This window comes from Mus musculus, chromosome 15 (assembly GCF_000001635.26).
Source record: "Mus musculus strain C57BL/6J chromosome 15, GRCm38.p6 C57BL/6J".
Lineage (NCBI taxonomy): Eukaryota > Metazoa > Chordata > Mammalia > Rodentia > Muridae > Mus > Mus musculus.
In genome coordinates, this window is record NC_000081.6 from 10,685,849 (window position 1) to 10,710,925 (window position 25,077).

At 44.1% G+C, this 25,077-nt stretch overlaps 1 protein-coding gene and 1 long non-coding RNA gene across 10 annotated transcripts in view; one reads left to right on the forward strand and one right to left on the reverse strand.

Annotated features, from left to right (window-relative positions):
- The window catches only part of Rai14 (retinoic acid induced 14), a 150,297-nt gene that overhangs the window by 116,878 nt on the left and 8,342 nt on the right, over positions 1–25,077 (reverse strand). For all 9 annotated transcript variants that reach the window (XM_006520187.2, XM_030248808.1, XM_006520188.4 and 6 more), the window contains exon 2: positions 4,523–4,604. In XM_006520187.2, the coding sequence (XP_006520250.1) occupies positions 4,523–4,558 (36 nt within the window). In that variant the 5' untranslated portion in view covers positions 4,559–4,604. The remainder of the gene's footprint in view (positions 1–4,522; positions 4,605–25,077) is intronic.
- Gm52214 lies at positions 23,215–24,460 on the forward strand. The gene is made up of 3 exons (XR_003951644.1): positions 23,215–23,424; positions 23,972–24,135; positions 24,310–24,460. It is a non-coding gene; the product is annotated as a predicted gene, 52214 (long non-coding RNA).

Here is a 25,077-nt window from a genome sequence, read left to right on the forward strand (position 1 = left end):
TGGCCAATTAACACAAGGTGAGATCAGGCAGCAAGCCGATTCTCTGTTTCAAAAGGGCTGACAAGACCTGGAAAGTATGCAGCCTGAGAAGAGCCTACCCAAGTCCTCTCGGGTCTCCTGTCTCCACCCAACGGTCTCTTCTCTCATACCTTTTAAAGCTACATGTCTACAAAGAGATTAGCTTGAGACTGGCCAAGGCCTGTATAGCTACAGAGTGCAGTTTTAAATACTCCCGGCGTGTGCACACGTTCATACAATGAATGACTCAGGCATCTGTAAGGACTTATTATAAATGACTAAAAACTCCTTGGGAAAAAAAAAAAAAAACACCTTGGCAGCGATGTCAGTTTTCGACCTTCATGTGAACCATTATCTCAACAGGCAACAGATTCGGATCCTGACTGAGCAGGATATGTCTGGTTCCTCAAGATTCAGGGGGTGTGGGCATTTCCTTGGCTCAAGGCTGCAGTCTCCGGGAGCTGCTACATCAAGGTATGCCATCTACTTAGTCTTTTCCAATGCAGTCCCTTTAAACTGGCTGCTCTGATTTTTCTCCACGCTATGTCCGCTGCGAGTTCCTAAGTCTAACAGAACACATACCTGGGAATAAAACTTTCACAAAAGCAAACGCACACCCACAGAGTAAGGGCTAACTCACTCGGCCACTTCTCAAGGCTTGTTCCAAAGGTCTTTCAATCCCATGTCCCATCCTCATAGCCACACCCCAAGTTGGGATGCTTGTCCGGGTTCCTCCAGCCTTACTGTGTCTACTGTCAAGGGCAAATGTTAAGATCCCACATGCTGAGCCTCGGCTCCCCCACAGCCCCAGCTTCATCATTTCCACACATGCCAATCCCCTTGGTTGAAATGCCACCTTTCCAGAGCTCCCAAAACTCTCCGACTCACAGTGTCCCAGAGCATCTGCCACCAGGCTTCCCAGCCTGAGAGTCAGTCCCCACAGCTAGCCCTGGTTTTCTGGCAGAGCCAGCTAGACTCACCTCGAAGGCCCATTTGGCATCCGTGCTCTATGTTTGCTTTGTCCTGAGTATTTGAGGCTCATGTTGACCACTCTCTTCCTCCCTAGGCTCGTCAGCTTCTTGGAGTGGGGGTTGGGGATGTGGGAGACAGATTCCCGGCATAGCCAAGGCTAGCCTTGAACTCCCCAGTCCTAGGTTTATCACAGCCAAGGCTGGCCTTCAACTCCCAGTCCTCTTGCTTCCACTTTCCTTGTGTTGGCCAGGTTTGTACCATCACACTCTTGTTTTCAGACAAAAACAAAACAAACAACCCTCCCCCCTGTAAAAAAAAAAAAACCTCTACAGTTTGCATTACTTGTGTGTCTGCCTCTCTAGTGACTTGCTCATGTGTAAGGAAGTCCCAAATGAAGTTACTACTACACACTGAAAAATAGCTTCTACTACAAAAGCACCGCCTTGGCCTCCATAGAGTATAGCATCCCAAGTATAGGTAGGAGTCTGTCTAACCACAGCCTACAGCGTCATACTGAATCCCCAGAGCTTACAAATAAGCCTGCCCTAGTCAGGGACCCAAACTGAAGCAGCTTCCAGAAAGCACCACCCTGACTGAACCTCCACCTGCACAAAGGTCCTGGAGTAGCACAGCCGCCTGAAGGCCACCCATGGAGAACTCCTTGAGGGCACCATCACCCTCCTTGCTTACTCCAGAGACTTCTCAATAGCCACAAGGTGACCTGGCTGCAGCCCTCCCACGCACAGCACAGCCTGGCTGAAACGCGATCACATTAGTGGGTCACCTGTCTTCTCTTTATGTAATCCTGAACCTGATCTGCCATCCTGGGCTCCCTACCCTTGGAAACACAATGAACTCTTTCTTCCCTTTCTGTTTCACACAAAGACAAGCAGGACCGTGGGGCGTCTGAGGCCGCAGGACACTCAGACACCACACGCACGCAAGCTTCAGTAAAGATTACAGTTGGGCTCATTTAAATGAACACCATCGTTGGTAAACCTGTTTTCTGGTCAATACGCAACCAGTGATACATATGGCAGGTACCAAATACAAGTGAAAGGCATGCTCGTAAAAGCGACCTCTCCCAGGTCCCTTCTTCAGAGGCTCCCTGCATCTTTCGTCTTTATAATCTGTAAGTTCCTTAGCAGAATAAAGAAGTACAGACCAACTAGCATCTAAGCATCAGGCCCCGGAGATGTGTGTCAGGCCTCCAATAAACAGCATGTCTACCAAGCCTCAATCCCAGTTCAGAGTCACTACCATCTCATAAACCAAAATCTCCATCCCAAGCCCCTTTCTTCAGGAAACCTAGACTTCCAACACCTCGCTGCAAAAACTGGTTCCACAACGTAGAAATGGCTGCACGTCTCCGGGACCTCAGTTCTTTAATCTGAAAAACCAGGGAGACCTATCCCATGAGGCTGGTGGCAAGGACACCTCAGGGGCCCGGTGGCGTACAGTTGCATGAGTTGCACCAGGATCAGCATGTGGCTGGCTAACAAGCAGGTTTGTTTGGAAAGTGCTTTCTTCTTGTGTTTTTATTCCCTCCATTTAGCTATCCAGTGATGTAATTTGAGGAAACAATTTGGGATAAATTTGGGAATAAATTTATAGATGGGTCTTACTCCATTCAACCAATTTCCTTTGCTCTCCTTCCCGAGGGCCACTCCTCGAACGTTCCTTCTTAGTACTTTACTGCCCAAACCAAGACCTTCGTGCTGCCAGATCTCAGAAGCTTTTACCAGTGTTATTATTGTGGTTTTATTTTTTTAATTCACGGAAATGTTTCAATTTTCATTTAAAACAGATTCCAGCAGTACCCTCTGTATAATCCCCATTTTAAATTTTCACATCCAGCGTTATATGTGCGCCTCTCCCTCTCCCTCTCCCTCTCCCTCTCCCTCTCCCTCTCTCTCTCTCTCTCTCTCTCTCTCTCTCACACACACACACACACACACACACACATACACACCCTGCCCTGGTTATAGATCACAACTCCCAGAGGATGAGAGCCTGCTCCAATAATCTCAACGTACACAGTTGGAAGCAGCCCAAAGTCTCTTGGATCAATTTCCCCCCTTTGGCAGTCAAGGAAATTGAACACAGGGCCTCACGAATGCTAAGCAAATGCTCTACCATTGAGCTATCGTTCCACCCCAAATTCCCTTATTTGGTAATTTATAGACTGGTACCTCTGGAACTGGGCAAGGCAGTGTATTACTAGCCTTTCCTCTTTAATTGAAGCCAAAGGTGACACATAGGCTTAGTACCATCGGCCAGCCGGGGAGCATAGTAAAGTGTGCTTGGGGGAGGGGCGTCTGAGGAAGTGACAGAAGGGTTTAACTATCTGACCTTGCTCAAGTCACTTCACATTCTCTGAGTTGCAGTTAATTTGCCTTAAGAGTGAAATGAATTTTTCTCTAAGATTTCTTGTTACTTTTTTTTTTTTTTCAAGAGCTGATACTTTGGAGTCACTCTCGAAGCATCGAGTCTGGCCTCTTATCAAAGTAGTAAGTACACAGCTACTCATCACAGCGCAGTCTGAGAGATAAGTAGGTGCACGCAGAGTGCACTAGCCATGAAGATGCAGCCTCCTTTACTGCAAACTCGAAACCGTGCCAACCTGCTGAAATAAATTCATGGCAGAGCACAAAACTCCAGGCTTGCCTTTAATTACGCAATCTTAGGCAGTAACAGAGCAAGCCTATTTTGAAGGTTGACTTGCCTGGGCTTCTATCTAATGCTCTTCCATGAATTTCTCTCTCGTGCAACTGTTTCGCTTGAAGCTTTTGGAATGTAGCTTGTTACAAGACTCGGATCCCAGCACAGCTTAAGAGGTAAGACTCTTTGAGAGTATCGCTATTCGAGTCCTTGTCACCTTCTCTGATGGGAGACCTTCATGTTTCAGACCTTATATCCAGTCCGCCAATCTAAAGTTGTTTATGATGGACTTTGTGAGAAAAAAAAAAAATTCAGGAATGTAGGGGGAGTAAAAAGACTAGTGAACTACAAACACTGAGTTCAAGGTTCTTAAAGACCAAGGGAACAATGTTAATAATGTAAGTCCTTTATCACCCCTATTCTGGCCAACTATGATGAGTAAGCACTTAGAAGGCTGAAGCAGGAGGATTGCCATCAGTTCAAGGCCGGACACTGTACAAAGTAAGATTCTCTCAGGGGTGGGGGTCGGGCAAAAAACTAGAGTGGATTAATAATAAATATAAAATTAATAAAATGACATTCTAAATCAGGATTGGAAACACTGGCTTTTCCTGCTCCTTCCACTTGACTGCTCCTGTCTCTCCATGACAGGAAGAGTTTCTTTTGGCCTTTACAGGCGTTTCGGAAAGCTGGACACACAAACAGCACACTAAACCCCGCTCATTCGCAGACACCACGTTGTGCTGGCGGGCCCGTGCTTCGGAATCTGTAGTTGATTAACCCAGAGCCTTATCAGGGCTGGAGCATGGCTGTTTCCATAGGCCCAAGGAGCACGGTGGGGCAGCCAGACTGTGAGTCACTGCGTACTTACATCGCTCTTCCGAAACTTTGCTTTCAGGCTCTTCATGTTTAGTCCATTCAGCCTTCCAAAGTCCTGGGAGATTTGTCAATACCTAAGCAGAGAGGGAGAGAAAAAAATGAATGAATGTAGCTTGCCAAGTAAACACTACAGATTTTCTCCCCTGATTGGATTACGACACTGGGCTATGAGGAGGCGGAGGAGATAGGGTTGGACTGAGCTGGCTGTCAGTGAGCAGCGGGGTGGCAGCGAAGAACATAAAGCTCTCCCACTCACGATACACACCCGCAGACCCCCTGACACGTACAAATTAGAAGAAAAACAGAAAACAAAAAAACGAGAACTGTTTTATCCTCTTCGTATATTTTAGCTGACATAGAAAACCTGCACATACCTCCCACCTCAACTGTGATATTTAGAAATACATATACATTGCAGAACAGCCAATGGGCCAATTAACCCACCCGTTACTTCACACGCTTCTCACTGTACTACGATGAGAACCTTTAAGCCCTGGTAATGTCAAGTACACAGACTGCCATTTACAGGAGTCACCAGGCCACACAACAGAGCTCTGGAGTCCATTCCTCTTGTCAAGCAGAAACATATCTTTCGATTGGCATTTACTCAGTCCATCTCCTCACTTCCAGTCCCTTGGCAATAAACACTCTACTCTGCTTCAGGGTCTTAGACTTAAATTACCAAGCATATAAGATTGGGGCGTCTGTGAGTCTCGCCCGACTCTCTTCTCTGCTGTGGTTGGGGTGTGGCTTGCTGGGGAATTCCAGTATTGGAAGCTTGGTGATATGGGAGGTGATGGGATCACTAAGAGGCGAGGTCTGCAGGGAGGTCTTTGTCATTGGGAGAGTGATCTCTGAAGGGCTCCCTGGTCTCTTGGGATGAGAGCAAAGTGACCCTTAAAGCTCCGCCCTTCCAGCAAGTGGAGCTTTCCCTTTTACAGGGTCTCCCAACACTGTCATTTGCTCCAAGGTCTTCTAAAGAAACATGCCTTTGAACCTGCGCAATCACCAACTAATAATCCTTCCTTGATAGTGTTATCCAGACATGGGTATTTCATTACAGTAATAAAAACCAAAGCAGCACATGCCTACTGAAGTAATCAATGTATCCTTCATTTTGCAGTCGTACAACTGACCTCCTTTTAAGGGTTAAATAGGAGATGAGAGAAAAGCGTTCCTCTTCCACGTGCTGTTTATCCCTTGCTTATTTTTCCAGTGCTTGCCTCCCTCCCCTGCTCCTCTTAAATGCACAGTGCAGTTGGTAGAAAATGCCAAGAACAACATAATCTCCCTAATAAATACCTCATTCCTCAGGGGGCCTACTCTAAGCTATGTAAGACTCTCCGGGTCCTTTTGAGACTCAGCAATTCCGAGTTGGTACTGGAAGTCTTCAGCAGTTACCACACTTAGGAGAAGTCTTTAGTCTCCTGGAAACTGTATGTAAGTTTTTCAAAATATGTATATTTACGTATATGCACACATACACACATACATGTACACATACACATAAACATATACAAATACACATACATATACACACATACATATACACACATATACATACACATACACACATACATATGCATACAAACACACACACATATATATACATATATGTATATATACCTACACATACAATACACACATATACACACATGCACACATATATACACATATGGAGAAGCTTCCTAGTCTTCACTGGATTCTGCAAGGTACCTGCCATTCTTCCAAAGACAACTACAAAAGTTCAAGCCTCTGAGAGCGACTAAGACACTTGTCGGCCATGCCAAAGCATGCTTTCCCCACAGTCCTATATGGTTCCACGGTCAAAACCAAAAGCCAGAAGCCTGTGTCAAAACGCAATGCAGAATTTATCATTTTCTAAGACTAAGAAGAAAGTCAAAGTGCACTTAGTCAGAAAGGTGAGATAATCCATGTGAAATTCCCCACTGCACTGAGTGCTCAGTAAAGGTCAGCTTTAAACAGTACTTGACAGAAGCCGTAATGTGAACTTCCAACTGGCAGTGCCATTACAGTGGGGAGCTATAGAATGGTGGGTAAATGCCTAACACTCCTAGACATTATTTTTTTTCCAAGCCTTGCAAGCCCACCTTGCCTTCCTCTACATTCTCATTTAAAACAAACATGATTTATGAGGTCAGGAGTGGGGTAGACTCAGGACATAAACAACTCTCGACTCATCCTTCCTCCTGTGTCTGCACCCAGAAGTCACCATACATGCTACCCTCCGATGTGTTTGCCTCCATCTGTGCTGATGTCACCAAGCAGAATCCTTGGATGAAGGACATGAAAACAAGGTCATCCCACAGCACTGAGATGACGTTTACATTTATCTGGAGATCTCGTGCCACTTCGTGAGACCCTTTCATCTTTCCCACCTCTGCAGAAGTGACAGAAGGCATGCTGCCTTGGAAAAGGCACAGGCTGTAATTACACACTGCTAATTGCTGAGGACTTAATTACAGAGAACCTGGGACAGAAGCACACAGAACAAGGAGCACACCTGGCAAAGAGGACCTCCCTGAGAAACCCAGACTGAGCTGGGCTTTCTCCATGGGAAAACAGCTTTTGATGAAATGGTTGCAAAACAGAAGTAATGATAATCAAATACTACCAAACTGGCACTGGCACTGGCCCAGGGCTGGCTGAACCAACTATCTCTAAACAATGGAAACCATCCCTCAAATTCAAGTCCTTCTTCCCACTATTTCAAAATAACCAAGGAAAGAGATCAAGTCAATACAGAGCAAAAGGGAGAAAAAGAGAAGCCACAGCTGCGAAGAACCAGAAAATGTGCGGCCGCCAAGGCAGACTCACCCAGCATCCCTTCATGCCCAGAGCAAAAGGTCTCAGGCAACAGTCAGTTAGATTGTTTGTTTGTTTGTTTGTTTGTTTGTTTGAGATCACAGGAGTTGTAACGGTATTGGGTTTCGTGTGTGTGTGTGTGTGTGTGTGTGTGTGTGTGTGTGTGTGTGTGTGTGTATTCGTGTGTCTTTGGCTTTCTTCCTTCCCCCCACCCCTTAAAAGTCCGGCAATGAGAGGTATGTGAACTGTTATTTGGAGATAATTAAATAAATAAAGTAAAAATTCCAAAACTTCTCAAGGGAAGGTATGAATTACTCAATGAACATCTCCCTGGTGCCCAGCATTTGACTGTGTGATAGCTGGGTGGTCCATGGGTATAGACAGCTCCATGATGGGACAGACCTATGCTAAGGGGTAAGTGCTGGAGACAGATTAGTAACCCTAGAAACAAGAGCCTCTGACTGGGCGCAATTAGAGGTATTAATTAATCCTGGTGTTTGTAAAAGGAGCTAACACCCAGAAGCCATGGCTAGTGGGCGCTCGCCTGGCCCATAGGTGATGCCAAATGTACTCTGCCTCAGCATCTTCTTTTCTAGAAGATGCTGTGAGAGAAACTCACCCAGCCCTGCCTTCCTTCAGTCAGCTGGGATTTTGCAGTGCGCAGGATGAACTACAGTTTGTCTTAGATAAAGCGACATCTAATGACAGCAAGGAGATACTAATGGCGGTCCTTGGGAAACCCACTTGACTTGCCTACTCCAGACTAGCCATGCACAATTTACTGGATATTCCTTAAAGGAGAGCTACAGCCAAAGAGCTGCACAGCAGCCTCATTAGGTATTCACAGAAAGATGGCACACTGAACATTCGCAGGAAGATGACAACACCGACTGGAAAACAACCTGAACTTGGATTCTCATTTCAAGCACATAAAAGCACTTAACTCAGTGTGCTGAAATTGCTACCTAGCCCACTCAAAGTATGTCATTGGAATGTATCACCTACCAGTAGTCACCCATCACCACATGACTGCATCATAGTGAACAGCACAGACTACATCCTTGTCCTTTCACTTAAAAGGCCGGATGCAACCCAGGAGTTTAATAACGCATTTCCTCTTTAAAATTAACACTACAGCTCTCAATCAGACCCTCATCTGATAAACTTAAAGTCTTTTTTTTAAGACTTATTTATTTATTTCATGTATGTGAGTATACTGTAGCTGTCTTTAGACACACCAAAAGAGGGCATCGGATTCCCATTACAGATGGTTGTGAGCCACCATGTGGTTGCTGGGAATTGAACTCAGGACCTTTGGAAGAGCAGTCAGTGCTCTTAACCGCTGAGTCATCGCTCCAGCCCATACTTAAAGTCTTAATTAAAATACCTTAATACTAGCCTTGACCACAAACAAAAAGTTGTACTTGCTTATTTAAAATATGTACAACCCCCCAAATCTTCTGAATTTTCACAGACTTAGGGGGTCAAGTTCCTCTCGCTAAGCCTTGCACCCTGGAATGTGGAGATTATTGCACGGGATCCTCAGTGACAGCACAACACTAATTTGTACCCAGACAAGCTTTGAGATTTTCTTCTTCCAGGTTTCCTTCTAGACTGATAAAATGTTTCGTTATTTATTGCCATGATGGTTGTACAACCGGCAAACATATTAAAAATGATTTGACTATGCATCCGGACATGACTGCATGTTAAATGGCACCCCAACAGAGTTGTTATTAAAAACAAAACAAAAAAATCTTCATGTCTCTTCCAATACTCAAGAGTGATTTCAAAAGGAAAAAAACAGTCAATAAACAATATAGTAAACTGGTAAAAAAAAAAAGCCACGAGATTTATTTAGCTATTTCTCTACTGTATCTCATTGTTTATTCAAAGTAGGTTTAAGCTCACCCTACTCCCAACATGGCCCAGGGCCAATTCTCTTGGCCTTCCACTCAGATAGCTATAGTCAGGTGAAATTCTGTTAAGGACATATAATAAGATGGGGAAGCACTCCTCTGGACTCTAGGCCTCTATATACCTATAGTTTACACTCTCAGTGCGAAAGAATCTAGACACTGGCCAGATGGCTAAGGTCACTACTTCTGAGCAGCTCCCATGTTTGAATTCTCACACAACAGAGCAAGGGAGTTGGGGACAGATGTGGGAGAAGAAATCCTAAACTCCAATTCTGTGTGAGCAATTACCTGCTCATGCAAGGCCAGTAAGTAGTCATATTAATTCACGAAAGCAGACCATGGCTGTGTACACATATATTTAGTGTTTGAATCACAAGAATACATTAGCACCTGGCAGACCATACCACATGACCCAAATCCTCTGAACTACAGTAGAATTAGGGGAGCAAGGTCCTCTAGCTAATCCTTGCATACTGGCATGTGGAAATTAATTACTGCACAGAACCCTCAGTAACAGCACAGCACTCATGTGTACCCAGAGGAGCTTTGAGACGCTCTTCTTCTGCACTGTAAAGAACACATCAGACTTAAAATCCGCACCCACAAAGGCATCAAGTAGAAGGAACCAAAATACTTCTTGTTTCCTCAGACAATAATCTCTCTCCACATCAAAGATAGATTCTTACCAAGAGCTATGCAAACATGTGGTCCTTTCAATCTGGCAGAAGAAAAGGCCTCTCCAGCCCAACTATTCCAGGAAGATGGCTGTCCCAACACCACCATCTTTCCAACCCTGCAGCAGCTGCTCTAGCTCGGCCTCCTAGTCTGGGGCTTCACCTAGGAGTTACAACACCCCAGCTTCTGAAACAAAGAAAATAAACCGGGCATCTGGACCCACTAAATACTTCCTCTACAGCAGGCTGGTCTAGCCTTCAACACTGAATTTGAAGGGCATTTGGACATGCAGGAAGGAGAATTTGCACCACAAGAGATTCACAACTTTGCATGTAGAAAACAGCTTTGGAAAAGATTCTTATAATTAGGTATTAAATACGGCACACTCACCGGAAATTTTTGAGGACAACAATAAGATCAGAGAATCGATTATAAATGGGACAGGATTCCAACCGGCTATGAGCATAGAATTTAGGTTGTGGTCATGGCGGGGGGAGGGTGTGTGAACACACATGACATGGTGTCCCTCCAGACCTGAGTCAGACATCTGTGCAACCTCCTAAAGCAGTGTCCAGTCTCTCATAATGCTGAGTGTACCCACCAGGAATCACTGCAGAATGTCTCCAAGATTCACCCCAAGAAAGATCGCCTTAGATTCTGGCACAAGAGAGTTCAGCAGCCCTTGTTTAATTTTTCCAGAAAATTTGAAAATTCCTATCTCAGGCTGCCCACTGACTTAGGAACAGACGAATTCTTAGGATAGAATTTTCACTTTGCTTACACACACCTAACCACCGTCACCCATGTGAATAGATCACACAGGGCCTCGCTATCAAATTAGGCGCCTGCACAGGCTTTTAGCCTTTAACCTTTAACCTGCTCTCCAGCACTACATCACGTAGCTTCACTGGGATTTTTGTAAAGGCAACATAGCGACTGGAGTTTCACCACATACTGATCAAAGCACTGAGAACCTAAAAGCTCCAAGCTCCCTTGGCCTGGGACATCTTTCCAAGCAGCCTCCTCTTCCTGCCTCTCTACCTCCTTCCTCACTGCCTCTCCCTCCACCCCAGCATCTTCCATAGCCACATGCCAGCCCCAGCCAAGTGGCAGACTCTGAATAATGCATTGTTAGGCTCAGCAGAGACCAAGAATCATCAGACAGAACCTTGGAAACAAGTTCTTAGAATAGAGAGATTTTGTCAGCCTGATTGTGCAGACATCTGTGGGCAAGCCCAGTAATTCCCTGCAAGGCAATGTGCCTGTGCCATTATTTCCACAGGACTCAACCACTGGCTTTATTTAGCTTGGGCATTCCCCTGCTCAATTCAGAGTAAGTCAGTGAATCATTTTCTCCATCATCTATCTCTGGATCATCACACGAAGGGCCTTAATCACCGAGGACCAAACACTCAGTAAGTTATATCCTTCTTGTCCTAGCATTTGAAAGATTAGATATAAAAGGCAGGTTGATTTTATTAATTCTCTTTTCTCAAGCTAATGTAATTCTCAATCAGAGCTTAACCTCCTATAATTATATCCTTAATCAAAATACTTTGATAATTCCTATAAAGCCTTATTTGTAATATAAAAACATTAGACTCCCAATTATTACATATCCATTGTAGACTGAAGCAATGCTTTTTTCAGAGTGCACACTAGAGTTGAACAAATTCCTTATAAAGGAAACTGTGGTGATTCTCCTGCCACCTCTCATACGCCTCCATTGGTCCTGAACCAACAGACAGGAGCATGTTGTCCTCTGAGAGGCTCCACCCAGCAGCTGACTCAGACAGATACAGACAACCACAGGCAAACAGTGGATGGAGCTTGGAGACCCTTATGGAAAAATAGGAGGAAGGATTGCGTGCCCTGAAGGGGCTAGGGACTCCACAGGAAGACCAACAGACTCAACCAACCTGGACCCTTGGGGGGCTCTCAGAGACTGAACCACCAACCAAAGAACATACACAGGCTAGACCTAGGCCTCCCTGCACATATGCAACAGATGTACAGCTTGGTCTTCATGTGGGTTCCAAACAACTGGAGTGGGAGCTACCCCAAAAGCTATTGCTTGTATGTGGGATATGTTCTTTTAGCTGGCTGCCTTGCCTGACCTCAGTGGAAAAGGAAGTGCCTAGCCTTGAAGAGACTTGAAGTGCAAAGGTTGGGGGATATGCAGGGGAGCCCCTACCTGCTCAGAAGAGAAGGGGATGGGGAGATGGGGGTATAGAGGAAGGACTGTGAGGGGGTGGCTGAGAGGGGGCAGTGAGAGGGATATAAAATGAATAAGTAACAATTAAATTAAATTAAAAAAAGAAAAGTGTGTTGAACTGGAAGCACAAAAAAATGCAAGTTATTTCATTCCAGTGAGACCATCCATTGCAAAATGCAAGTTTCCAAAAGATTTGGGAATTTAGCAGAAAACTGTTGGCAGGGTCCTTGAACCCCTCTTGACATGCAGAGCAAAGGGGCAGAAAGCAGAGACTAGACGAGATCTTTGGAAAAGCGAACGAACAAACAAGCACGCAGCAATTCTCACCGTGCCTACTCAGCCACATGCAAGAGTCCAGTAACATTGTGAAAAGTCAGACCATGTTCCAGTTGTACCTGCAGGGGCTGCCATAACAACACACTGGAGGACCACATGATGTAACAGAAATGCAGTCTTCACCATTCTTTAAGCCTAAAGGTGCAGGTTGATGCCATGCTGAGGCTCCCCTGGGGTTTGGGGACAACCACCTTCAACTTGAATTTCATTTGTTCTTCCTTTGTCTCTATATCCTAGTTGCCTCTTTCAGAGGCCACCACTGTTCTTAGATGAGGTCTGACCATATAACTTTGTCTAGCTTTAATTACCTCTATAACTGCATCTCTAATAGTCATAGTCAATGCAAACTACATAGTTCAGTCCTTAACACCCCTAGAAAAATCTCAAGAGCAAGATTCAGCCCCTAACCACCTGCCAGGCTCAGAGAACACACACAGTGGGTAGCCGTGGCTGAAGTTGGACTTCCTTATCCTGCTCCTACACAGTACCACTGTGTCTATCAAAATGGGACTTTTTTTTATTCCTAGACAGGATTTCTCTGTGTAGCTTTGGCTGTCCTTGAATTCACTCTGTAGACCAGGCAGGCCTCGAACTCACAGAAATCTGCCTGCCTCTGCCTCTGAGCACTGGAATTAAAGGCATTCATGACCACTGCCAGGCTCAAAGAAGGATTCTTAACAGCTCATAAGTATGACAGGAAGATGAGGTGGGGGGGGGGGGGGGAAGTACAGAGAGAAGAGGAAAAATGATCCAACTTTAAGTACCAAGTTAGTTTTTTCTAATTTTCTGAAATTGGACATTCTGGGCTGGGGATGTGATTCAAAATATAGGAGAATGTAAACAAAACAAATAAACAAAAACAAGGAATTGGACCTTCTAGCTTGAATTTAGAGCATTTAGACGTTGAAACTGAGCCTGGAAATCATTTACATAAATAATAATCAGAAAGTTAGGAGAAAGACTACTTTTAGACAGTTGGGTACAACACAAAGTAGTGTTATGATTATATTTCATAAATCATGTTAATTCATCAAATCAGATAGAAACACATGAATATATAAAGGAGTGAATCTTCCTGAGCATTAGCCCTGAGTTGGGTGCCTCCATGCATGTTATCTCATTTATGATTGAACTAAAGTATGGGTTTGGAAAAATGCTGTCTATGGGCTGGAGAGATGGCTCAGCGTTAAGAGCACTGACTGCTCTTCCACAGGTCCTGAGTTCAATTCCCAGCAACTACATGGTGGCTCACAACCATCTTTAATGGGATCCAATGTCCTCTTCTGGTGTGTCTGAAGATAGCTACAGTGTACATAAAATAAAAAATTTTTCAAAATTTTATTTTAAAAAGTTATCCATATGATAAGTTAAATAATTTCATAGATCCACTAATAACTCTGACACAGTTGTTCATATTGAACACATATGTTCAGTGCATTCTGTAAAGTATATCAGTTAAAATTTTTTAACGTTTTAAATAATTTTCAAAGGGAGATTCATTTTTGGCAACGAGATCTTCCTAAGATACTGTAATAGCTCACATTTTTTCCCCAAAAAATAAATGAGTGCATTCTTTTAGGATCATAAATGTCATGTGACATTACATCAAAACAGCCACGCAGTAAACTCTCCTGAGAACATTAATCTGACAGTCGTCATAACTTGCACTTACCCAGGAGGTGACTTTTTTTTTTTTTTAGAACCAAATATATCTTTCTCCTTTCTTTGGGAATAAATCCTGATCTCCACCAGGACTGATCTCTATCTAAGTCAGCCAAAGCCATAGGCTCTGATTCGAAACTGCCCGAGGCTCTGGCAACACTGCTATCTGATCTCTCAGACCTACTACTCACGCTCCAAGGAGCCAACCAAGAAGTCCCAGGCTTACCTCCTGCCCTAAATCCATCTGATTTCAAACAGGCAGGGTTAGCAAGACAAGCTATCTCTGCAATGCAAAAACATCATTCTAGGATTAAGAAATGTGATGCAACCATCCTAGAGCAGTGGTCCTCAACCTTCCAAATGCTGCCACCCTTTAATGCAGTTCCTCATGTTATGCTGACCCCCCCCACCCCCGACCATAAAAGTATTTGTGTTGCTACTCCATAACTGCCATTTTGCTACTGTTGTGAATTGTCAATATTTTTTGAAGACAGAGGTCTCCCAAAGGGGCCGAGACCCACAGGTTGAGAACCGCTGCTTTAGCGGGGAGGGTAGTTTTAAAGGTCGCTCTAATGTTCTCAATGGACTGTTTATCTCTTGATGCTCACTTCAGTATCGCCTAAGCACATTACTATGTTCCCATCTTAAGATAACTGCCTGCATAGACCTAGTTCCCAATCCTCAAGACAAGCGTCTGAAGACATTTGCACCATTGTGTGCAAGGGCTCCTCGGTTCCTTCTTCCAGGGCTCACCCCTCAAATTTTATACATCAAGTTAAAATGAACATACTAGAATCCTTGTACCAAGGAGGCTGAAGCTGGGGGGATCAGGAGTTCAAGACTAACTGGGGCACCCTAGTGAGACTCTGCCTCAGAAATAAATAAATAAATAATATTTTCAGGTGTAATCTTAACAGTTAATAGTGAAGATGAAAAAATAAGTGCATAATGTATAGTCACTGTGTAAAGCAGTCTGGCAGATGCCCTCAAAAGTGAAATATAAACTTAACCTTTGAGCCAGCAGTTCTATTCCTGTGTATCCAAACGCACAGAACACATGCTCACACAGAGACCTGCACATGGATGTTTACAGACCCATTCGTAATTGCACAAGAGTAAAACTCAAGGAACCCAAGTGTGACGCATCTATATAGTAAAGTGCAGTGGGCAGGAAACGGGAGGGTAAGTAGATCCATGGTCCAATATGGGGGAGGTGGGATAATGTTGACGGGGGGTGCTGAGCACAGTGACCTCCCGTAGTGCACTCTGGCTGTGTATCAGCAGTGGTGAGCACAGCTACCTGCCAGGGTCCAGTGTGGGTGCGGCCCAAACACGTTACATTAAGGCAGACACTTAGGACCACAGAGCACACGATTCTACATCTATGTCTGAGAAAACAAGTCAATAGACAAAAGGGTCATTGGTTGTCTGGGACTGGCTGGTAAAGGCAGTACTTACAAATGGCTGAGCGGTTGCACATCTTTGTCTGTGTGTCGAGTCACTGGCTTGTTGTATACTAAAATTGGTGGTGTAAGTCATGACAGGACATAAGTAACTCCTGAGTAGAGCTGTTTGAAAAACTGTCAAGTGCAGAAAGTAAGAAGGAAGGCTCGTACGTGGAGGGTTTAGCTGGGAAAGCTTTACCATGAGGGAGAAGGTAGCTCTACTCACCATTATATTTAATCCCTGGCTTTAGTGTTTAAAAAGTGGTTGTTGCCAAAAGTTAGCTAGCGACATATTTCAGCAGTCCTTTGGCTCGCTTCCAAAATATGGATAACTTGAGCCTTCCACGATGACAATGTTTTGGCAGTGTAACTTGATCACAGTGGCTCCATGAGGCCTGTAAAATCTCTTTGCCCAATCCTGGGGTATCTTAAGTGCTTGTCAGAATAAGGGACACTTACATGTTATCAATGATTTCTATGAATGACAGAAACTGGGAGCAGGAGAAAGAGAACAAGGTGGAGATTCCTCAAATGATTTCTTCTACCCCAACTCTCAGGAACACACTAAGTTCAAACAACTCTTGTCATAGCCTGACTGAGCAGCAGAGCTTGCCTCCTGGTGTGTTTCACCATAAAAGGCAAACGGCTTTCAACATGAAGGATACAGCACGCTTCCATAATGGAGCAAAGACTGACTATATCCTCCCAATTCATTACATGGCCACAAAGCTATATACCCTGTACATGATGCTACAGGGTTCCGATGGCTACTCTAGGCCTTGTTATTTAAGTAGACGGACAGACATGAGAGGGAAGGAATCTATGATGTCATACTTAGACAATGTACTGAATTACCATCGACACACACAGCCCCTATAGAAATGAAGACCACAAAACTACAGCTGACAAAGTCAGCCTTACTGTTTTAAAAAAAAGAAAGTCCACATGGACTGAAGCACGTGCACAAAAATAGCAATACAGATGCGCACCGTCAGAACTCGCCTGTCTGTCACACCCATGATATCCCGGAGCTACTGTACAGGAATGCTCAAAGCTGGGGTGAAGATCCAAGAAGCTAGGGAAGCTTAGTCGGACATGGACTTAGCAAAAACACTGCAGCTCGAGAGGTCTCATGGCTGAGCTCCCCCAAGCAAGCACAGGCAACCCTGTGGGTGGGAGACTGCCTGCACGAGAGTCTTTGCCTTTTTATCTTCCGTGTCCCATGGATGGAACTAGGGTCTCGTGCATTCTGGGTAAAAGGTCTACTACTGAGCCACACCCCCAGCCCCACTAACAGTGTCCTGGATACCAAGGGCTGCTAGCTACCACATCGAAATGAGCCAAGGCTGCCCCATACCATGGGCACTAGCCACAGACTGCTACTGAACATTTGAGATGTAATTGGCACAAAGCAACAAAAGACTATAAATGGGGAACCCACAGGTTTTGTAGGTAAAGAAAGTCTCACCTGTCATCACTAATAAACGTTATATCAATTATATGTTAGAAATGATACCTACCATTTGAATGTACCATTCATTTCATAACTTTCCTGTTCTGACTACTGGGAATCTAAAATTGCCTGCGTAGCCTTTTTTGGGGACATGAAACTGTTGGTAACAATTTACACTTTTTTTTTCAAACGGTAACTACATATAAAAGTATTTCAATTTATTATTACTGAGGCAGGATAAAAATTAAAACAAAAATATACATGCTCTCAGCTTCAATATTATCACCTCGGTATCTTAGTTTTACTAAGTTACCACTCTGCAAGCTAGTGATATGGTGCCTTCAGGTACAGTACGAAAGGCCTCCTCAGACACAGACAGAAGGAATGACTGACTAACCCTGACAGACAGTCTGTGTGTGTGCTCACCCATTACCCCAATACCATGCTATTCAAGAAGTGCATCTCTATTTGTCTCTAGTAAGAGTTGGGCAGGTGGCTGGTTTTCCAAAGCATTCATCAGGGGATGTAACTTTGCGGTCACTGCACTCTGGGTACCACCATGTTTAGTTTAAATGGGATTTTACCCTTCTGTTTACAGGGCGGGTGAAGCAGGGCAAGTCCTCTGAGGAACCTGTTACTAGAACTTAAAAACCAGTCATCCCTACAGTGTTCAAATCCTATAAGTGAGTAAGAGAAGCAGACGGGGGAAAAAGGAAACAGGAGAGGTATCTGTAAGCTGTCTTGTGTCGCATTAGCATACGGGGCAAGCGTTCTTGCTACAGATTATTAATGGCAAGCTTTGCCAATGTAGCCAAAGTTCTTTAAGAGGTTGGCAGAGAGCCATAACAGGCCATATCAGTCAAATAAGTGTAATCTACTTAAATCAGGGCTTCTTCTACATTTCAAGAAAAACTTTGATGGCCTTTGTGTGTGTGTGTATTATATATATATATATATATATATATATATATATATATATATACCATATATACATATATATCATATATATATATACATATATATACATATTAAATGTATATATATATATATGTGAATATGGTATATACTAACAATTCCTAAGAAAATTTACTTTTTAATTCCTATGTATTCATATAAGTTCATCATTTGTTAATAAAAGCATATTAGCATACTAACAAGATGGGTGTGCTTATTCGGTTTTATATGAAGAATTAAATCTCGGCTGAACACTTGCGGCTGCAGGCCTCAGCGGGTCTTCAATCGTCTTGAGAGCTCAAGGATAATTTCAGTGTTATCACTGCCAGATGGCTGAGAACATCACCTTGCGTAAATACACAGCACAAAATGGCAGAGATATGTGCAGAGTCACTTGAGAATTGTTGGAGACTCGGTCCTAATGCCAAGCCAAGACTCATTTAGTGATTGTCTTTAAACGAAGCTCAAATCGGCAACAAGTTCATCTTTAAAAACCAAACATCCTCACGGAAGACCATACAGGGATGTACTGATTTGCCAGGTGCTGTAGAAGAGTTTACTTTTCATAATTAAGCCAGCATGTTCCTGGGAAAGCAGAGTCTGCAATCCACAACATGGAATGGCCTTGAGGCTGAGCCGAGCTGGTTCAGGCAGTGCTCAATGGCTCTGGGTGGGGGGACAGTGTGCTAGTGCCAAGGCCACAGTGAACTCGCGCAGTGCATCATGGGTGATTGCTGACAGAGACCCTTCAGAGTTAATTTTTTTTTAACTCATTTTTGGCCATTGTGGATTCAGAAACCCTCCACCGTTGCTGTGTTTTCCACAGATCTTACGTCCTGTTGCTGTGGGATCGTAAGCCACAGTTTGGGTAGCTGGAATTTAAATGAAAGCTTTGAAATTTTTTTTTTCCTTTTTAAATTGCATGACGAGTGAGAGCTACCTTATTTAATACAACACCATCTGAGTTAAGCAGAATTATAATTTTCAGCTACCTAATTAGAAAACTGTAGGATAGAAACCTTCAACTGGAAAAAAGTGTCAACGTTTACAAACAGCGACAACTAAGTTCAATTCTTGTGCCCAACATGACTCCTTGTATGTTAAAAATAAAGCTTGGCCAGATACACCTCCTTAGTTCTTAAAAAAATAAACAACAACAACAACAATGCTAGTATGAATAGTAAGAGTAATAATATGAGTTGCCATGGAACAATCTAATAGCTGCTGGCAGTAGAGCACTCCCTTTTAGGAGCCTGCATGGACTAATGTGTAGGCACTACACCTGTGCCTCTCATATGCAAAGAGCATGTTTAACCAATATGTTTATTGAGATAGCAAGTCAAATCTATCTCCACTTAGCTTTGCTGAGGATTTACGCACGTTGAGCATCAGAGAAATATAAAGCTAGAGAATTGGCGTGGCCCTTTTTATAACTCAGCTCTGCTGACGTGCACAGACTCGGGTACACGGTACCATGACTTGGGCAACAATTGAGATCATTTAGGAAAAAAAAATTTAGATCCTTTTTCCATTGTTAGGACACTTCTGTGCCTTAAGAAATTATATTGTTGGGCTGGAGAGATAGCTCGGTGGTTAAGAGCACTGTCTGCTCTTGCAGAGGTCCTAAGTTCAATTCCCAGCAACAGCAATGGTGTCAAAACCATCTGTAATAGGATCCAATGCCCTCTTCAGGCACACAGGTATATATGTGAATAGAGCACTCATATGTATAAAATAAATAAATAAAGTCTTTTAAAAAAATAAATTATATTGTCTTGTACAATTCTCCCTAACCTATGTATATTTTAATGCTGTAAAGACACTAATTCTTCAGGACAGAAAAGCAGTGTTACTATTTTTTTAAGGTTAATTCTAGAAAAGCTGCCTAATGAGACAAGGGCGTGGCAGGGAAAAGCAAGCTGGTGATACCTGCCCTGCAGCCTCACATGAAAGTGCCCACAGCCTGCAGGCGGTCCCCCTGGTCTGAGGCAGATAGTGACAAGATTGTAGGAGCTGTGCCTTCTGTTTCTTTGCCACTGGGGCTATAAACACTCAACTGTCAGGGGAATCAAACACCCTTTGTTCTAGGGGTACAGCATTGGAGCAGAGGAAGAAAGCAAGCGCCTCCCCCGACTCCCCAACCCCTTAGCTGGATGTCATTTGGAGGGAAGCCTCTTGCTGGCTTTGAGCAACTAGAAGAGTGAAACCAGAGGCAAACTGCACACAAACAGAGTTTCATGACATGTGAAGAACGGGAATTCTTCAGGATTGCTCAGGACACATGCAGGCAAAGGGGTGTCACAGGGAGTTTAAAAAAAAAAATCTCTAAGAGGTCCTGTATTTTAGAAACAGTGTACTTCAGAAATGTTGGACATTACTGTTTCTATCCTATATTGAATATTTTTTTTCCAATTTAAAATTAAAGTATGAGAAGACAAAAAGTGCATTTCAAGAGAAAAATGCTACAACCCGCCTTCACCTCCAAGGAAATCTAAGGACTGGTTATATCTCTAATAGAAGGTCCAAAACGGTTCTGAGAACATTTGAGTCAACCTCCTCCAAAGACGCCTGTGGGGGCCTAAAGAGAGGCTGTGCAGCCCTCGCCCAGGGGTACAACCTTCCGCCAAGGTTTATGAAGCTTACTGAGGCCCTCCTAGAGCCCTGGCCTGTGTGTGGAGGAACCCCAACTTAGTTTCCTAGTGGCTGTCTCACTGGTAGCTGGGAGGGGCCACTAGGACTGGGCCACCTCTCTCAGCAACAGCAGCACGTCGTCCTCATCTGTGAGACGTGTTCAATCGTCACTGTGTCAACTTTCACGGGAGGAGACACTCAGGTCACTGGAACATTCCTGTCAAATGAAGACTCCAAACAGAACCTGTAACTCCTTGAGAGTGTATGACATGTATGGGCTTCCCTCTCAGCCAGCAGGGGACTGAGGGCTTGGGTTCCACATCATTTCTGCCCCTCATGTTCAATCACATTTGCCTCACTGGAGTCTCCCAATTTTCATGTATTCTCTAAAGTGGCTTGTCTAGTTTTTGAACAAGTCTGCGTTTGTCACAATACTAATTAGTTTTATATAGGAGTCTCAAGTCACAATCTGTGCCTAGAAGACAGACAGACAGACAGACAGACAGACACACACACACACACACACACACACACACACACACAGAGTAGGTTTAAAAGCCCAGTGTTGTGAACAGTCAGAACTAAGGTCATGTCTAGTTCCGCCACATTCTGCCCAGGTAGTTATTTATATTTCCCCGAGTCTGAGCATCATCTGCAAAACAAGTTCTCACCACTGCCTCAGCCCACCCACCAACAATCTACCACAGTAATCAGATGGTAAACAAGTCAAACCCTGAGTCTATGAGCCTGCGCAGGGTGTGTCCGAGCCATCTTTGCCCCTAATGAGAAACGCAACCACACTCCAAGGTCAGAGTAAGACTAGCCTTGACCTTCTTCCTGGACAGCCAGTGGCCAGGTGCCTGCCACAGCATGGGTGTTCTGATCAACTAACCTGTGTTGCTGAGAGAGCATAAGGTTACATGTAGGCCAGCCTCTGTTTTGGTACAAGTTTGAAATGTAGTGGTTTGAGATGTCACCATGGGCATCTGTAGAGCGCCACTCACAATCGTAGTGCATCTCTCTTGTGTATGGCGGTTTCAAACAAGGAGGTTTTCCTCTGCAAGAGCAGCCCTCTAACTGAGAGCCAGCTCACCCGTAAGGAGCTGTGGCCCTGTGCTGAGACAGCCTCCAATAGCCACTAGCAAGGAGACCAGGACTAGCTGGAGACCTCTTCTAAATCGTACCATACCGCATGCAGTGAAACTAGTTCTAAAGTATGGCCAACAGCGTGTGGCCCAGCTAGTGTAGCAACCAGTGACTAGTTTTCCAAGTGTGGTTATAAAGCCCACAACTAGGTATTTTCTTGGCAGACATGACAGGTTAATAACAGTTCCTGAAGGGTGGAGGTGCAAGATAGAAGAGAGGATCCCTGAGAAGAGGGCTAAGCGCAGCCAGGATTTCCAGGCACACTCTGTAGAAGTTTGGGTTCTCAAAGATCTGAGGAGTCCAGAGAGGCTCGGGAATTGCTTTAGAGCACAAAGGACCACGAATCTCTTTGAAAAATCAGATTTAGAAAACATTTAAGAGCATTCGGCATCACTGGAAATAAGCTTCCATGAAACATGGCCCAAGCCCTGCATCGGATGTGCATAGGTGCCCATCCACAGGGCCACAGCACCCCAGGGTTACTGCGGCAAAGTCGTCTCTGGTCTGAAGAATGGATTCCTTTTGGAGTTAGAGAGTTCCTCGCTGCCCAAGTGTAAAGGGAGCTTTTCTTATCCTGACCACCCTTCCAGCGAGCGCTGCCAGAGCTTTCTTTCCTGGCTAACATTTTAGCTCTTGAGCCAGCAACAGCAACTGGGAAGATGAAGTGGAAGTTTAAAAGGAAAAAAAAAAAAGACAGAGCTTTATAATAAAACAAAAATGCTTGATTAAACAAAGAGAATTCACCTAGAAATCATAAAGAAAAAAAAAAAAGAGCTGGGTATGGTTGCATAATCTCAGCACTCTGAAGGCTGAGGCAAGAAATTTGCCAATTCAAGACTTGGCAGCGGGGAGGAAGAAGGATTTTATTCTTATTTATAAGAAAATAGCAATACTGAAACATGAGAGTTCGTTCTTCAGTTGGGTTTTTGATGTCACACAGGCACTGCTTCTGTGGGGTTATGTGATGATGAACCTCGTATCCACAAAGACAAATTTAAGACAAAAGTTAGTTGGACTGCAAAGATGGATGGCAAAGATGGTTACTGCACTTGCTGCCCTTCCAGAGGCCTTGAGTTAAATTCCCGGCACTCATGGGGGCTGGGAGGCTTCAAACTGCCTGTAATTTCAGTCCCAGAGGGATCCAGAGCCCTCTTCTGGCCTCTAGGGGCATTGCACACGTGTGATACACAGACAGACCTACCTGCAGGCAAAACACCCACACATATAAAATAAATAATACTTAGATTGCTTGCTAAATAACAGGGTGAACTAATCATGATAAACATGTCCAGGAGAACAGATGGGTGTGGAATTATGTAATAAGGCAAGGTATATTTTCAGTGAAGCCCATTTACTACAGAAAGGATTAGACCAGATCACACGTAAAGCCGGGTAAATGCCATGAGTCACCAAGACATAGCTGCAGGAGCAGGAGAGACAGCTGCAAACTTCTCCAAGGAATGCAGGAGGGGGCTTCCTGCACATCTCGTCTTTGCTGTGCCTACACTGTTTACTGACTGTTTTAAACCCATCTCTACCTTAGACAGCTCTACGTCTCGTGCCTGCTGTGAAGGGCTTCATGACATGCTGACACGTGTCGTCCTATAATAAATACTAACCATGTGCCTTGTGGTAGGTATCTGCTGGACTCCATAAATATAAGGCTGAAGAAAGACGAACATTTCCTTCAATGAAGGTTTTGTTTTCAAACACACTATAAAGTAGATAGAGCCACTTTATTTTATTTATTTATTTCTTAAATGTGGGCTGAATTTAATGATACCTATCAGCAAGTCAGTTTTCTGTTCCCTGCAGAAGGCTGGAGTTTGAAAATGGGAAATGAGGTAAGCAACCCTTCTCTGACTTTTCTTGTATTGCTTGCAACTGTCAACCAAAAGAGCAACTGTTAAGCGAAGAGAATGAATCTCTTCATTTACCACCTTACTATAACAATCAAACAACCCACAGCTCTGTGGTTAACCCAGACCATCCCAGACCACACCACACTGACCAGTTCACCGTCATTTAGTGACGGGTGATCGAAGGACATTTACTTAAGACAAAATGGGTATAGTTCAACACTCTGGTTATTTTTTAAGAATGCTTATCCACATCGCTTACCTTTATATTTTAAATGGAAAAAAGTCTGACTGCGTTCTCTACTCCTCCTTTAAAACAGACAAAGGCCGCTGACACATCTAGCTTCGTTCCGCCAACATCTATACTCATCACCCAAGAAGGAGAAAGTTCAGCCGGCTCCCAGCAAAATGAAGCCTGAACTATGCTGTCTGTGCCATGAGTGAAGACCTTCTGATGGGAATGCTCTCCTCGGAGGAGTTTCAGGTCTCTGACTGCACACTGGCTGCCCTTAGGCCTTCAGATTAAGGTCATCACTTCCCCTCCACCATAAAAGGAAACAGACAAAAAGGCTCCTTCGAATAATCTTCCTAGAGAAAGGTGCAGGGGACTGAAGCACACTTCCCTATAGCAGCTCACGGAGTGTTCTTTTGTACCTAGAGATTCAGTGTGGCCGCACTGCTGGGAACCTCGAAGACCTGTTTCAGAGAGACGTGGTATGGAGGGGAAAGATCAGCCCATTCCCATCAGTGACATTGGGAGGACAAGATTACTAAGAAAAAAGAGAGAAGTATAAGACCAAGAATCGCGTTCTTTCTTTTCCCTTAAATTTATATTCAGGCAGAAAAATACTGGAGAAAAAGTACATCAAGACACAGGTACTCTGAGGGCTTACACAGTGGCACAGAGAGGATTTTTTTTTTTTTTTTTTTTTTTTTTTTTTTTGGTAAGCATTCTTTAAATCCCATTAGAACCTGTAAATGATAAATGACTCTACTGAACATCTGACACCCTCAGAATGCCCAACATGTGCGGAGGAAGAAAGTTCGGGAGAAAACTAGTGAGTAGGACATGAAAAGAGCAAGCATAGCATTAGTAGGTGGGCTTGATGGCCTGTGCTATACTAAGTCTATACACTGGGCAGAGGTAGGAGTGAAGAGGCCAGTAGGGTCTAGGACTGTACCATTACATACGCTGATTCAATAAGAAGCATCTTACGGTCACTCACATGTACCCCGTATGTACGGGGAGCTACTATATCCACACTGCTCTCAGTACTCATGTGACAGTGATTTAAAAAAAAAAAAAAAGATGTAGCAGGGCGTGGTGATGCACATCTTTAATCCCAGCACTCGGGAGGCAGAGGCAGGGGATTTCTGAGTTCAAGGCCAGCCTGGTCTACAAAGTGAGTTCCAGAACAGCCAGGGC